The sequence below is a fragment of the Maylandia zebra genome, linkage group LG6, assembly GCF_041146795.1.
Source record: "Maylandia zebra isolate NMK-2024a linkage group LG6, Mzebra_GT3a, whole genome shotgun sequence".
NCBI lineage: Eukaryota > Metazoa > Chordata > Actinopteri > Cichliformes > Cichlidae > Maylandia > Maylandia zebra.
In genome coordinates, this window is record NC_135172.1 from 34,142,272 (window position 1) to 34,159,080 (window position 16,809).

Genomic DNA, 16,809 nt, shown 5'->3' on the forward strand with positions numbered 1-16,809 from the left:
ACAGCTTGCAAACAACTGAGCATTCACTCACTGTGGATTCTTTTTATTTTTTATGTTTTATTACTAAATTGTTTAAACAAATGAAAGGAAACAAGCTACAAGGGCTTAAACATACTGTACATTCCCCCTGTGAGAATCAGGACTCGAGCTGTTCCCTCCAACAGATTTAACGAACAAGAAGGAAATGATGTTAACAACACATCGAACACTTTCTTCTTTCTAATGGTAATAATCTTTCAAACACAGTTATTGGAAAGACAGTGAGAGGTAGAGGAGGTTTAAATGCACAAAGAAACATTGAATCTGATTTACGCATCAGTGTACGTTGAAATGTATTGGATATGCTGAAAAAAAAAATAAAATAAGACAAAGAAACAAAATTACAGTTTTTTGTATCATAAACATGGAATGCATGCTGTTACAATACAGATGGAAATAAATTATGTGACAACTGGACACATTTGGTCGCCTTTTGTCGTTATCAGTCAGTAAAAGCCATTAAAAAATGCTGGTGGCATGAGATCACTTGATTGATCGACTCAACTTTACCCACAACATCTCTCAGTAAATAATGTAATCTTAGTAATTAACAATCAGCCAAATGGGTTTTAATATATATGTGTGTGTGTGTGTTAGTTCAGAGGTGATTTATCGGCTGATTTCAGTTCAATTAGCCAAACTTTACTCTGCAGCTGGTTTCACAGAGATATTTAGATGCTTCATAGGTGTTTTCTACATTAAATAGGCCACAGAAGCAGTATTTTCTTCTTTAATGTTGACTATCAGTAATATCTATAGGAACAAAAGAAGTAAGCATGTCTATAAGACTTGAGCCTTTGTTATGTAAGTAAAGCGCTTTTAGTGTTTCTTGCTCAAATTTGGGATTTTTTATCATATGTTTTTTTACATCGTCCATCAAAATGCACTGTCCCTGTTAAAAGTAACAGTCAGGTGTTTTCATAGACCCAGGAAGGCAAAAGATTGAACCAGCTGCCTGTCCCTTCAAGCTTTTCCTAGTTATGTATGACAAAATCAAAATCTATTTACTAAATATTAAAAAGTAACTTCCAAGTGTAACTAGCTAACAGAAGCAACTAACAAAGTTAATATTACCTTAAGTATGTGTCTGGAACTGACATATAATACACAAATAAATAACCTACATTAAATAAAGACATATTTAGGACCAATAAAATGTGTGTGTGTGTGTGTGTGTGTGTGTGTGTGTGTGTGTGTGTGTGTGTGTGTGTGTGTGTGTAAGGCATGCTACCTTTTGCTGCTACATCCTGTTTTACTTTTATCTTACATTGGTGTTGATTGAACAGCACTAAAGTGTTTTCAAGACATCGAGCGAAATCATTCTCAACGATTAAGCTAGTACGCTAAAAATACCATACAAAAGACTTGATGATCTGACATATGCTGTCATATTAAAGAGGAAGTTCATACAGAAATCGAATTGAAATATTTTTTTCTCTGGTGTCTAAAGCCATAAATATTTGGATGAATATTGGGAACAGTTAGAGAGCTGCACACCACCACAGAAGATTTTAAATCAAGCATTGAAGATGTGACTCAAGTGCAGACTTCCATTTGAGGGGTTTTAACAAAAGTATTGTATTAACTGTTTCGCACACATTGTTATACAAAGCCCCTGATTTTAGAGGCTCAAAAGTAACTGAATAAGAAAAATTTAAAAATAAGGATTAATTAAACTACTTTTGCTGGAAACCTTGAAGTCTAGAACCATTGGACATTACCAAATGCCTACTGCAGGCTAAAAAGTATGATTGTGATCAGATGAGGTCTGTTCCCTTATTATTCCATGATAAATACAGCTGATAAAAGCCCCTGAAAGGATTGCATTTAATTCTCAATGAGGTCCAAAGCGGTGTTGATGCAAGTGAAGGAAGCTATCATTAGCCCGAAAAAGCAAAATAAATCGAAGAGTGTTTTAATATTTGGATGAAAACTGACATCATCAAATGCTGCATTTACTTTACTGTTGCTCCTTCAGTTGCTCTTTGTGGGTCTTTCTGCCACCATTTTTATATTTAATAACTAAAAACATGTCAGGTGACTGTCTTAGCCATTGAGGAATCTCACATTTCTTTACCTTGAGAAACTCTTGGGCAGCTTTTGCCCTGCACTTTGACTCACTATCCACTATCCATCAAATTGAATGGTTCTTGGATCAGTTTCGAACTTTTGGCTGAACCTGAACCTCAATGCCTCGCACACTTTAGAACTAATTCTGCCACTTCTATCAGCAATCACAATATTAATAAACACTAGAGGTCCAGTTGTGTTGGCAGCCACACATGTCCGTACCATTACATGCCTTCACCATGTTTGACGGATGATATGGTATGGTATGTTTCTGTCTCCATCATTCTGGTTTTTCTTTGCAATATTTCTTCAGAACTGTGCAGGCTCCTTTAGATACTTTCTGTCTTTTACAAGATACTTTTACTCTGTCATGAAATAACGAAGATAACAGCATCACCATAGAGGTGCCTGTCAGTCAGTTGTCCAATTACTTTTTAGCCTCTGGAAACTGAGGACTATGTACAAAAATAGCTGTTATTCCAATTTGTTTGTTAAAGCTGAAGGCCTGCACTTCAATCATGTCTTGATTTCTTGATCTAAAATCGGTGAGGAGGCGTCCAGAGTCCAAATTTCATTCATTTGGAATAATTCAGCAGTGACTCAGTGAAAATAACAAAAAAAAAATCCAATCACTTTGCTTTTGGGTGAGCAGTTTCTGTTAGGAACAAGTTTCTTTCTACTGAGCTACATCCATCAATCTTTTCAATGTGACTACAAAAAGAGCAACTATTATCCCCCTCAGCTGAGCTGCAATATCTCTTTTAGTAATAAAGTACTAAATAGTTCCCTTTAATTGGATTTGAGGATGAACTGTCTTCAAGAAATCACAACATCTTAACTCTGGTCCAAGATGTCATGATAACTAAAGATACACTTAAACACTTTTAAATACACTTAAAAATTACACTCTTTGTGTAAATCATCACTGATGAGCGGATCACTCCCAGTAGATCGATCCATTTAGTTTGTTTAGGAAAAAAGCTCTCAGCTTACTCATAATTTCTATAAAACTGGACCTACATAAGACAGTTAAACAGTTCTGTGTGACATGTGATTTTAGGTGTCTATTAAAGAAGTAAAGTCTGATGTAAAGCAAATATCAAAGTGTATCTCTGTAAAACCAGCATATAAGGTGGTGATGCATAGCCCTAAGCAGATTTAAAAAATACTTTTTCCATATGAGATATTAAGTTACACAAAATCAACCAGCTGATAAGCTGACATGGTCCAAAAGCCTCTCAAACATCTTAGTCAGTTTATTGCTTTGACCAGCAACCATTTCCAAAATTTCCATAACCCTGCACAGGTTTTGTTTTAAACATAGAGAACAATATAAAGGTTCATCATGCCAGCCATCATCGGCCTACTTCAGCTTTGGGAATGTCTCAAATCCGGTCAACCTCTAAATTCTTTGCTGTCCTTTTCAACATGTTCTGTCTATTTGTAGAAGGAAAGGTACACACCAACAAGAACATTCTCAGATCATAGCCCAAAAATGCAAATGACCCCTTCCCCAAGTCCCAGAAAAAAAACATACCGCTTTCAAAATGTGCATAAAAAGCAGCATGAAGTGACAGCTTAAACCAAAACATTTTGCACAGTTTAATCAGTACAATTGCAAAGTGCTTAATTGTTGTTTGTCTTAAAGGAGAAATTGCATGGTTGTTTGAAAATCTCTGCTCTACTTTCTCCCTCCGACACTTGTGCTCTGATAGAAAATCCTTGTTGTCTAGAAAATCCAGTCTCATTTCTGATGTCAAGAGGCAGGAGGATAAGAAACAACAGTGTGTGTGTACCTGTGTTTTTGTGTTTGCATGTGTTGTGTGACATGAGATGAAAAGTGAAGTGTATTGTACTGTATATCATGCATGCATTTTTATACTACGTTAGCTATATGTAGATACAAACACAACAGTCTGCTTGTATTTGATTCATGCTGTTAGCAGTCGTCATCCTCAAAGTGTGTTTTCTGCAGAACCTTTACATGACGTTCATAGATCTTGAGGGCGGGGCCAAGTCTGATTGACAGGCCAGTCAAAACATCATTACGCTGCATGAGGAGAAGTGACTTTCCATCGATTTCCTAATGAAGAGAGCAAAACAGCGCATGCAGGTGCATGTTGATTACAAGTGTTTAAAGTGAAGCGCAAGCCATTGAGCTTCTGTATGGTGCACTCTAGTGGCAACTAAGGAAGATCACAGCCTTACCTGGGTCCTGAACGCAGCAGCCTGCTCAGGGAAACCCGCTGCTGTGAAATAACTGACAACATCTGACACTGTCCAGTTTACTGGGCTCCCATTGACGCCCTCAGACTTCATGAGCCTGCAAAAATAACACAGTTGGTCAAACAGAAAACATGCAGGACGCGACGTTGAAACAGTCAATTTTAACAGTTATAGTGCTGCCAGATTTATTTTTCCTCTCTTTTGTAAATTCTATAGTGCATAGCATGACTGCAGAAAAACTATCAATGCTTTTTCATTTCATAAAACTGGTAGAGAGCTGGGGCCAGAGATCTGGATCACTTTGTCTAACCTCGCAGAAGTCATTCACCTCTAGTATGCTATGCATTGACTTCCTGTGTTTCAGTGATTACTTTTGTGTCACAGTTGGTATAATCATATGTCTCACTTTATTTTAAGTGTATAATGTAATCAGGGAAGTGCTTATATTGCACTACACAATATCCTGTGATTAAGTGCTTGGTGGTGATTAGTTGGATATTAAGGTTGAAATTAAACTCACACAACTGTTAAAATATTATAACTTTTTTGTGTCCTGTCTGCAGATTGAAGCTAAGATCTCACAGGTTAAGTACAATTGTTTAGTTTTAATTTATGGGTGGTCACATCCATATTGGCTGAAAAGAGTCCATCAAATATGGGCAAATATCAAATATGACACTAAACAAATGTAGGATGTTCTTCACATGAAAAATAATGTGAAAATGAAAGTACACCATCCTTGAGTTTCAGGGTTTTTATATATTATAATAAATGTCACCTTGTAGAACCACCTCTGCCACATCACTGTCAAACAATTTTAGCCAGCTCTTCTTTACAACGTTGCTTCAGTTCAATGAGGGGAGTTGTTTATGCACAGCTCTCTTAAGGTCCCACCACAGCATTTCAATCAGGTTGAGGTCTAAACTTTCAGTGGGCAATTGGAGCACCTTCCTTTTCTGTTTTTAGCCATTTTTTGTAGATTTGCTGCTGTTCTCATTGATCATTGTCCTGTTGCAAGATCCAATTTGGGACAAGCTTTGTCTGTCAAACAGAAAGTCTCCTTTTAGGAGAGCATCCTAACGTACAGGATAACATCATGGTATGCAGGGTGCTCAGCTGCGGACAGGAAAGTACTGCAGAGGGTCATCAACACAGCCCAGAAGATCACTGGCTGCTCTCTGCCCAGCCTGGAGGTCACAGCAAACTCTCGGTACCTCAGCAGAGCTGGCAATATCATCAAGGACCACTCTCACCCCAGCAATCAACTGTTTGAACTATTACCGTCAGGCCGACGGTACAGGTCACATAAAACCAGGACAAACAGATTCAGGGATAGCTTCTTTCCCAGAGCTATCACTGTAGTAAATAAGCACAAAAACAATTGAACCTATTCCATACCGTCACTGTCATTATATTAATGCTGCTATCCTGTATATATTGTACATACTATTGTTTGAGTACTTACGATTGTTTTTTTTGTACTTTTTATATTTTACATTTATATTTATTATTGAAACTTGCACCAAGGGAGTGGCACTCCAATTTTGTTGTACTCTGTACAATGACAATAAAGGCTATTCTATTCTATTCTATTCTATTCTATTCTATTCTCATGTTTCACTCAAGAATACTTTGGTATACAGAGGAGTTCGTGCTCAACTCAATGACTGACAGATATCCAGGTCCTGTGGCTGCAAACCAAGCCCAATTCATCACCCCTCGACCACCGTACTGACAGCTGGTCTGAGGTGTCTGTGTTCATACGCTGTTTGGTTTTTTCTAAATGTGACACTGAACATTACGGCAAAACATCTCCAGTTTAGATTCGTCATTTTTCCAGATGCAACTTTGCAAACCTAAGCTGCGCTGCCATGTCCTCTTTTAGCAAGAAGAGGCTTTCTCCTGACAACCCTTCCAAACAATCCACGCATGTCAGTCTTGTTCTAATTGACTTGTAATGAATTTAACATTAAACATGCTGACTGAGGCCTGTAAAATGTGAGACGGAGTTCTTGGGTTTTTTGCAATTTCTCTAAGCATTGAAGGGTCTAAGCATGGAAGGAATTTACTGGTACATCTACACAGACAGACAAATAGATATTTTATGATCCTGCAAAGGAAACTGCTGTGTTACAGCAGCAAGAAAAAGAAAAAAAACATAGTATATTATACAATAAAAACAACATTTTCAAAGGAAAAGTACCAGAGGCCCATAGTGAAGGTCTTATAATGAGAGGTAGTGCAAAAAAAGCAAAAAAAAAAAATCCTAAAAATATAAAACTAAGATTGTACTAAAGTTGACTGCAAATAGCATTAATAAATAATATGTACACAACAAGAAAAAGCAGAAACAAGCTGGGAAGATGGACGGCTGTCTTGAATGTTTTCCACTTGTGAATAATCCTTCTCAGTGCAGAATGATGGACTTTAAAATGTTTGGAAATGGTCTTATAACCCTTTCTGTATTGATGGGCAGGAGCAATTGCTTCACCAAGATCATTGCTGCTGTGTTTCTTCTTTTGCACTGTGTTAACACACACCTGAATGCTCCAGACCAGCAAACTGCTAAAAATCTGCTTTTATAGAGGAAGTCACGCCTTCTGATGATTAGTTAATCGAGTGCATTTGGCTGCCTCTTACCCTGTTAATTCCTATCAAGGTTTACTTAGTTTTCTACACACTGCTTCTGTATTTAGTTATAAATTGTATAAATAACAACACAGTATAATATGTCATGTTTTGTAGCTCATCTGACGTTCTAATTTTAGAACCTGCTAAAGACCAGGTGTCTTTTTAAAGTATCCTGATATTTTAAACCTTGCAATAGAATCAGGGCATACTTTCTTCATCACATGACCTTATCTGAAAAAAAAAAAGCCTTCAAAACAAACAAGAAGTAAATCATCCGGCAGAATTGGCTCAGCAGAGCATCACCAAGAAAACAATATGTGTTAATGTCTATCTAAAATTGATCAAAATATGAAATAAACTCAATTTTATTTATTTAATTTTAATCAGTCAAATGTTACAATGCAAACTGGTCTGTGCAGGACTGCAGTGAGAAATCTGTTGCAGAGTTATTAAAGTTTTGTAATTCATCTTTTTTATTTTATCTAAACAGTTTTTAGTTTTAGGAATAGTTTTCTTGTTTGAGTTTGATTGTTTTTTATTGTTTTGAAGAAAATGACAGCATACAGAGAAGGACAACACATCACTCCAAAGTATTTCAAGAAACTGCAAGACAAGACAGAGCCTGTAAAGAGAATAATGGGAGGTGTAAATGTGAGTGTGTGGGTTTTAGTTTCAGTCTGTTTTCTTTCTTTTTTTTTACTTGGCAGGACAGTGAGGAGAGTGGGCAGGAAAACTCAGAAAAGAGAGAAAATGTTTGCATTGAAAGACAGTTTGATGAACATTTGAATTCTGAATTCTTTGTTTTGCTAGCATAAAAGCAATTTTTTTAAAAGGGAGCAAATGCCCAAAAAGCAAAGCAGAAATAAAATCTGTATCAGCACCAAATTGATATTTTTAACATATATATTGCTATGTATCGTCAGAATTTCACACAAAGAAGCTGTTGACTTTTGTTCATAGTTTTCTAACGCTTGTGTGCATGCATGCATCAGCATCTGCAACATCTCTACTGTACTCACACTCCACTGCTAATGGTTATCCCTCGTTCTTCAGATCGGCTGGAGTCTCTCGGGGAGGCTGTGGGTGTTAGCAGGCAGGACGACACACCGACCTCTGTCTTGCACTCCAAATCTACGAAGGAGGCAAGTATGATTCCTTGTCGTGAAACCCGAACATGCACTCAGTTTGAGATTATCAATGAAACGAAACTCACTGTTAAAGTCTGAGGAGCTGTGGTTTATTTCATCATGCTGTGTCTGATTCTGTGCATGGACAGGAAAGAAAGACAGGGGTTAAATTAAATGCAAAGAGGGAGTGTCAGAGCAATACAGAGAGAGTCATATGACCTCCGCCTAAAATGAAGGACAAGAGGAGCTAGCAGCATGAAGATGCATCATGACAAAACCACAGTGGGACATTGAGACCATCTGCTGTGGGAGTAAAAATGATGATGTGCAAAGGTATGAAGTGGACTAGGGGGGGGGGGGGGGTTTGACAAAGCTGATGAGTCACCCTGGTGGAGAACTGAAGTCTGCCTTAGACACCTTTTGTAATAGGATTTTTCTGCCCGACTTTTGAAAGCATAGAAAAGCCTCCTGGAGATAAATGGATGCTTCCACATACTGAATCTCTCATTACTTTAACCAACAAAACTCTGTAATTGCATTTGAAATCACTCCTCTGTTGACATTGTCATTACACAATACATATACACAATACATAAGAAGTGCTTGGATAATAAGTGCTATGTTGAGCATTGCATGGTATATGTTCAAAAAAAGGTATATGCACACATTATGCAAACCACATTTGTGCTGCCATGCTGGAATTGATTAAAAAAAATTTGTTCAGGAATGCAAGTGAATAGCTGTATTTTGGCATCTTTAATTAAAAAAATTATAATTTAATTTAGTGTTTTTTCTGCTTTTTGTAAAACAGTCAATTTTAAAATTTGTGGATAACAACAATAATTAAAAATTCAGTTAAAGAGCATGCACGCAGTGGTGATTAACCAGTTATAGAAACATAAAAAAACATTTTGATAGTTACAAATACCTTTAATAAACCTTACACTGGGTGGTGGTCTAACACATTTTGAAGCAGTGTATATCAACATTCATATACCATATATACCACTGATACCTAATAAAGTCCTTGTCGGGTACTAATTATTTATTTTAATCATTTTCATATAAAATGCCCAGCATGCACACGGCTTCAGTGTTTGGGTATGCTGTTGGAGAGATGTTAAGAGTGTGTGATAAACTGCTGTTTACTCTGATTACATTTTCTAGATCAGTGTGGATCATAGTTAACAAATAATTACGAAACAAGAGTAATCTGTCTGCTACATTTTCTTATAATTTATTTGAACCTCTTGAAAAATGTAAAGTGTTGCTAGAGGCTTCTTTTCTGGCATTCAGAACTCTTACCAGGAATACTCATTTAAAAGCACTATTTTAGTTAAAAAACGTGATAAAGGTATAACTCCCTCACCCAATCAGAACAACAGAACTAATGAAAGGGTCAGAGAGATGTCAGTCTAGCTCACTCTGCACTTACACCCTTTTTAATATTTTGTTCCTCCTTAATAACCCGTTAATCAGCATCAGGCTCTTAATCACATATTGGGCATATCCTGTAGTACAGTGTAAGACATTTCCTGATTGTATAATTATCTAAAGTGTGACAAAGCTTGGCCATTCAACATTAATCATAACGTAATATTTGCTTTTCCAATGAAAGGGAGAACTCGCACTTTTGAGATTTTACAGTTGCAGAGAGCAAAACACTGACTTCTGTGTCAAAAATTGACACAGCCTTCATTTCAAGGATAATCACTCCCATTCAGAGCTGGTTCTCTGATTGTAACCCAGTGACCAAACAGCCTCTTTAGTTAAAGAGGCCACAGTTTGCAACCATAAAGTGACTCATCAGATCAGGAACCCAACTAGAAGCAGGTTTGTTGCTTTTTCAACACTAAGAGCAACAATTTGTCCTCTAGGTTCAGTTAACACAGACTATAATGCGCTGACATGTTTGATGGAGAACAGTAATGGAAAACAAGATGATTCTTGGAATATGCCATTGTGTACCTGAGATTTATTTTTAAAACAACTCATCAGATTTGGCTCAGTGGAATTTTGTTTTTGGAAATCCAGCATGTGTCGCTGACACAAGTATTAAAGGTAGGGCTGTGCGATATGACCAAAATCTCATATCCCGATATAAGAATTCTATCGTCCGATAACGATATAAATCACAAAAATGTAACATTTTCTGTAAATTCTGTGAATCTCGGGCAGCTTGACTTGCGGGAAGTGTTTCCAGCTGCGCGTCGTGTAGCTGGAGTCGAGTGTTTTAACCGATGCATGAAACTATACATTTTTAAACATAAGTTGTAACGGCCGCCGTTTTCTTTGTGAGTATTTATTACACGGCGTGCTGCGGGGAAAGCCTGTTCTAACGTTTGAGTCTAAGGTTGATTTTTTTTAGCACCTGGGGGCTCTTTTTTACTTCTCATCCGTAAATAATCTGCTCTTTCACGTGATTCAGTTTATTTTGAAAAGTCTCAACAGGATCTTGAGCTTTATTGTGAAAGGTTTATGTGGAACATAAACAAGCGGACACGCGATGCTATTACCGTCGTTGTTGCTAACCACAATGCATAAAAACAGGTAAACAGTTTATTTTGCGACACCACGAAACAAAGGATAGCGTAAAATGAAACATAGACATTTTTATATCGTCATCCGATATATATCGTTATATCGAACAGCCCTAATTAAAGGTAACAAAACTTTCTTGGAATGATCTACAAGAATGTTGGAAGTGGTGCAGGACTGCCCAAGGAGGTTATCTTAAAATCAGGTTTAATTTTTTACATTTTTATATACTTTTATATACAAGTTTTGTAACTTCACAATCATGAGTTGTAGTTACATTGTGACAGTTAGACCAATAATACCTAGAAAACCATTTAAATAATAACTTCTACATGCAGTGCAGAAAAAATATAATGTGAAATCTTTAATATTTTTAATTATTATTTTTTATAGTTATTAGTGTCCTTGAATTAAATAAGCAGATGGATGGATGGATGGATGGATATTTATTTGAGAAAGTTCTTTGATGAGTTAAGATAAATTAAATGAAAACAATTAGTGCATATTATTGAGTTTTCTTAAAGTTTGCTCTCAGATTTGTTGCTTGAACTGATCTAACTGTGTGCTAAACTTGGTTTAATAGGTTAAACTGGGGAAAAGCATGAGATGGATTTTCTGTAATTGGTTGCAGGATTTTGAGTTTTGGGGTTTAAATGTTTGTTTCCATTCTCGTACTCTAAGATTTTGATTATTTGTTAAGCTGACTTTGGGATTTCCTGTTTTGATTTATTTATTATTAAAAGTATATTGTGAGTGTTTTTTATTTCAAGGTTTCTACTGATATTTGTAGTAGGAGTAGTAGTAGTTTTCCTTACTCTGATAAAAAATAATTGGCTTGTATATTTAAACAGACTAATAACATACAGAAATTTCCTTAACAACCTAAGATCAGCCACGTAAGTACAGAACTCTGATTCCGCCTTCAGATGATTCCTCCTTCCTTCTTATGAGATGCTAAAAAAACGCTTTTAAGGGAATTGAGAAAAAATCAAATATACGAAAGATGTCGATGAATTAAGGTATTCAAATTGAGTGAAGTCATTGTCATGTTGAAAATACCCCCCAGTTTTGGATGATTTGAGCTTTGTGATATGGCACGTAATCCTCAGAAGGTGGGTATGCCCTTATCATAAAGGGATAGCATTTTCTATGGTTATGTAGGAAAGTTGCAGCAGATCAGCAGTTTCTGAAATACTCAGACCTGTCTGGTACCAACAACCAGGTTCAAAGTCACTTAAATCAACTTTCTTCCTCATTCTGAAGCTCAGCTTGAACTTCAGCTGGTTGTCTTGATTATGTCCACAGGCCGATATGCACTGAGCTGCTGCCATGTGATTGGCTGATTAGATATTTATGTTAGTTGGCAGTTAGACACTTCTAAAATAATAATCGGAAAAATGAGTTCCTGACTAGGAAAACTGAAAAGTCTGAGAAAGTTTTGGCAGATACAAACACTGAGTTGTTGACATCATATAGGCAGCATCATGGAGGATAAAAGTTGATGTCAATTCATGGTTAAAATAGTCCAAATTCACATTTTTTGTTTTTTTGCAAACATTTAGCTTGTAATTTAGGATTTTCACTAATGACCACTCCTCTAGGAAAAGAGCATTACTACACAAAGAATACTTTCACATTTAATGCTCCAGTATATTTGACTTATAATACTTGTGTACTATCAGTCAAACCATTTTGAATGATTGAAAAAACAGAACAAAACAAAAACAAAGTGGACGACACATGTACTTACGCTCACTTGCACCTCCATTGGTATCTGATCAGGGGAACCAGCTCTCTCTTCCATGACTGGACCATTACTCTGTGACTGCGAGGCTCCCTGAACTGGTGTGTCGGGGATGAAATCAAGCACCGGCAAACCTGAAAAAAAAAGTCAAAGCAAGGTAAAAAGACTGAAGAAAGGAAATTCTATATCTGAAAATAGTTTAATGGTAGCATAGGAGCAACTATTTATGTAATTTACTGTGTACAGTACTGTTAAAAAGTCTTGAGCTACTCCTCATTTCTATATTTTTTACTTCCAAGGAGCCAGACTTCCTTCTGATTTATTAAAGTGCTCTTGAGTCCAGGAAGGTATTTTGAAGGTTCTTTTGGACATTGGTTGCTTTTTCATTCATTTTCTGTCCAGTCCTGGTAACTGGCTATTCACAGCGGACTAGTGTTTTGTTTTTTACGTTCCCTAACACTGACCTAAGTGTAAAAAAAAAGTATAAATTGTATGTGTAGGCACTTTATTACCAGCACCCAGTTGCAAAAATGCATAATGCGTTCCCAATCCTTTAGCTGAATTCACAAAATATGTCAAAGATAACACAATTTCTTTGTGTTATTAAAGAAAATGTGTATGGAGTGACCCAGTGAAACCTCATAAGAAATGGTCTCAGTGGAAGGGTGGTTATCAAGAAGCTATTCTTAAGAAAGAAAAACAGGGAAAGGGCTGATGCATGGCAAATTACATAAGAACTGAACTGAAAATTAGTAGCAACAGGTTCAAATACAGACATCAACATTACTGAGGCACTGTGAGATCATCTTGCCAGAGACCTGAGCAAAAGGGAGCCAACATCCAAAGAAGAGCTTTGAAATGTCCTTCAGGAAGCCTGGAGAACAATTCCTGAAGACTACTTAAAAAAATAACAGGAATGCTTACCTAAGCAAGTGCAGTCTGTGCTGCAGAACAAAGGTGGTCAAGCCAAATATTTACTTTGAAACGCCTCAGAATTGTACAAACTCTATTTCTATATATGTCTGCAAAGTTCAATAAGTTGCTGCCCACATTCCCATTTTCATAGCAAAACATGAAAGAAAAAATTATTCAAGTATTAAATAATTACTAGTATTAGTTATTAGTATTAGTCTGTTTGAAATTGTTGTTGAAGAAAAATTAAAAACTTAAAAAAGTCCAATTTAAAGTTGGAAATCAGTTTGAAAAGAAAAAAACAAATAACCACTTGAAGGTTTTAAGAAGCAGCAGCCGTGGTCAGTAAAGAGCTATTTAATATAACCGTGAGAATATTACTAGTTCTTTAATGAGGCTGCCTCTGAGTACACACAGCCATTCAGTGCACACACCTTTGCCTCCCTCCTGCTGCTCCTGCTGGGGGCTCTCCTGCTTTGATGCTTTCTGGATCTCAGCATCTTCTCTGATTTTCTCAATGAGCACTGGTTCGGTTGTCATGGCTACCGGGGATAGTCCTCCCTCCTCCTCAGAACTCCGAGTATCCTCCTCCTCCTCTTCTTCCTCGTTGTCTTCCCGTTCCTCTTCTTCACTGGCTGTTTCCATCGGCTCATTCTCCTGGAGAGAGGGTGACGGCGGCTGCAAGCACACATAAAGTTGTATCAGAAGAAACGCAATTAAAAAAAAGGGGTGGGGGTGCACTGCTTTTCGAGATGAGTTTAAAGCTAAGTTAATCGCTCCCTAAGTTTTGAGGGGTTTAAGAGCATATCAGGTCTGCTGAGCTTCTCCGGGGCAGACAGTGCTGCTCATAAACACCCCCCACTTGGAGAAAGACATCAGAAATAACGATAGCCGCCTACTATAGCTAAGTTTGCACGCACACACAGGGTGGAGAGGGAGAGCGCGAGGGAGGAGAGTGCGCTGTCAGAAATGACACAAAGGACTTAATGAAGCAAGAAACGGGAGGGGTAGTGGGACATAAACGAGAAGGCTATAATAAAAACGTTAGAATGGCGCTTTTATTATATGAGTAAACACGATGTCCGGCTGATGGGGCTGAGTCCTCCGTCGGCCTGCGCGACAGAGCAGCGCTCACAGGAGCGCGGCAGCGGCACGTCTCAAGTTTAGACAGACACCGCCTACTGCGCGGCAGGCCCAGACACTCTGCGCTCCGGTGTGCACGGCTAAAGTTTATAGGAACGAAATCAGATGTTATTGACCCGAAAACAGCGAAGTGGAAACGAAATATGTAGGTGCTCGTGCTCGCGCCGCGCACAGACGCTCTTTGGTGCGCGCTCTCGCCCTGGGAGCCGGGGAAAGCCGCTCCGGAGCTGTCTGCTCCTCTCTGTAACCCGCACCTTTTGTGCAGGAATCCGAGCTATACATACACACACAGACAGAGACACGCATTTGGCGAGGCTACAGAGGACAAACGCAACACGGGCACGGTCGCATCCCACTGACAAGCATTCGAGACAATAACGCATTTCCTCAAATGCCCTCAAACACTTTTTGAAACATTGAGGTTTGACGAGAAGAAGCAAAAACGAAGCACACGCCGGGCGACGGAAGCGCGTCCTAATGCTGTGCGTGCGGTTTCAACCCGCGATCATTAATTTATCGGCAATCCATCGAGCCAAAGCTGCTCGCTGAGCCCCGCACAGTCCAGACGTGTCGAAAATATTAAGTTAGCGTTGCCCACCTTTTTCACAGCGTGTTTGTCCTGCAGTGCGCTCTTTGCAAGTCTGTCAGCGGACGCATTCTTCGGCATCGGTTCCTCTACCACCACCCCCCTCAGAGGGAGAGTAATGTTCCCGCAGCGGGTCCTGCGCAGCCTGCCCCTCGCCACCTCTCTCTCCATGACCACTTTGACTTTGCCTCGGGTCAGCTTTTCCTCCGACAGCCGTTCCTGGCTGCTCAGATAGCCCAGGATCTCCTTCAGCCCAAGCGGCTTCATGTGGCCTCTGGTCACAGTGGCTGAGCCCCCTCGGAGGCTCTTCTCGGACAGGCTGCGAACAGAAGCGACTAATCTGTCGCCCAGGTCCGAGTTAGCGTGGTTCCCCGTTGTTTTGGTGCTCCCTCCTCCGACTCGAAGTTTGGGCTTGAGGGGAACAGACTGCTTCTGCCTTTGATTCTGATGAACACTGCTGACACTCCCAGGGCAAGTTTTGCTCTGCGTGTCAGCCCGGGACACAGCACACTCCTTTTCTGCGCTAACTGCACCGGCTTTGCTCTGAGCCGTCCTGCCGCCGTCAGCCCCGCTGTGTGCGCCTGTCCTGTGGCCGAAACCGGGCGACGGGCAGTCCCCCGCCGCCTGCTGTCCTAATCCCTTGTCTCTCGGTGCACTCGCTTTCTCCTCTTTACAGCCGCTCCCGACAGCACAGCCCGTTGTTGCGCCACAACTGAGGCACCCGTTTCCGCTACTCGGGCTGGAGGCAGGCTTGAGCTTTTTGCCGGTGGTGCTGCCTGATGTTTGAGTGTGTGGATCTGGGCTGGGCTCCGAGTCCTCCTCTGCCTCCTCCTGGTCCGTGAAGCTGTGCGCACTGTCGCCGTTGTTGTTCAGATGATCGTGTTTGGTCCGCTCCCTCGCTGCCTCCGCGCTGCTGCTGCTGCTGCCAGCGGCCGTAAACTCACTCTTCTTTCTGCTTTTCCTCTGCACCTTCGCCGCGTTTCGGTACGATATGGACCCCTTGTAGCTAACTTTGAGCACCGTCTGCTCTTGAATCAGTTTTTCCAGTTCTGTCCTGGTTCGGTCCGGGTCTGACCCGTGTCGTCTCCGGACCATTCGACAGATCCTCTCCAGATCCGGACGGGCTTTTCTCGAGCGGAGAGAGTCGATTGTTTCCAGGATCCACTCTCGGTACTTGTTTGGCTCGGACATCTTCTCCTGCTGGTGCGGATGGGGTTTGGCCCGAGTGCGTCTCTTTTTCCTTCTCTGTTGTTTCACAAGTGACGCTGTGTCAAAGCTGGGAAGCCAAAGTGCGATCCCCGGCTGGAGAATGAGGACGGAAGCCTGGCTGGTACGCTTGCGTTCGTTTGCCACATTGTGCGCTTAAGGTGGACCGAAGATGGCGCCTATGGTCTCTGCCGCCAGAGACGCAAATTGCATTTAAGGTGGAATTGACTCGCATTCGCGTGGCTCAGAGCCACGTTCTTTGTTCGCAGTCTTATTCTGATCAGCCTGCGGTTTACAGCAGCACAGTGGATTTCAGCACAAAGAAACACGCACGCAGCCTCCGTCGAGGACACCCCGGGTATTTGCGTGTTATATTTTTGAGCGTTATGGCGAATGAGTGAGCCGCGCGGTCAACAGATGGGTGGATGACGGCTTCACCCCGCATCAGGCGGGAGTGATGGATGTCACCTCAAGACTACGCCAACCTCCCACCGAGAACACTTTAAATACCTCAGCATCCGCTCACTTTTCGGCAAACGTGGAACTTTCACGTTTCAGCTCCACACCCAAATGAGGACGCGGGAGTT

General features: G+C 40.0%; 1 protein-coding gene across 2 annotated transcripts; it reads right to left on the bottom strand.

The window, feature by feature from the left end:
- Nucleotides 1-18: 18 nt before the first annotated feature.
- On the bottom strand, nt 19-16,601 carry samd1b (sterile alpha motif domain containing 1b). 2 transcript variants are annotated; one of them, XM_076885104.1, is made up of 8 exons: nt 15,029-16,601; nt 13,722-13,965; nt 13,300-13,314; nt 12,382-12,509; nt 8,180-8,228; nt 7,986-8,097; nt 4,318-4,432; nt 19-4,192 (listed from the first exon to the last, which is right to left on the bottom strand). In XM_076885104.1, exons 1-8 carry the CDS (start codon nt 16,205-16,207, stop codon nt 4,049-4,051), a joined length of 1,986 nt encoding a protein of 661 aa, XP_076741219.1. In that variant the 5' UTR covers nt 16,208-16,601; the 3' UTR covers nt 19-4,048. The 2 variants fall into 2 exon arrangements, with proteins under 2 accessions (XP_076741219.1, XP_004539145.1); XM_004539088.6 differs by lacking the exon at nt 13,300-13,314 and having other exon boundaries at nt 15,029-16,599.
- Between the last annotated feature and the right edge of the window lie 208 nt (nt 16,602-16,809).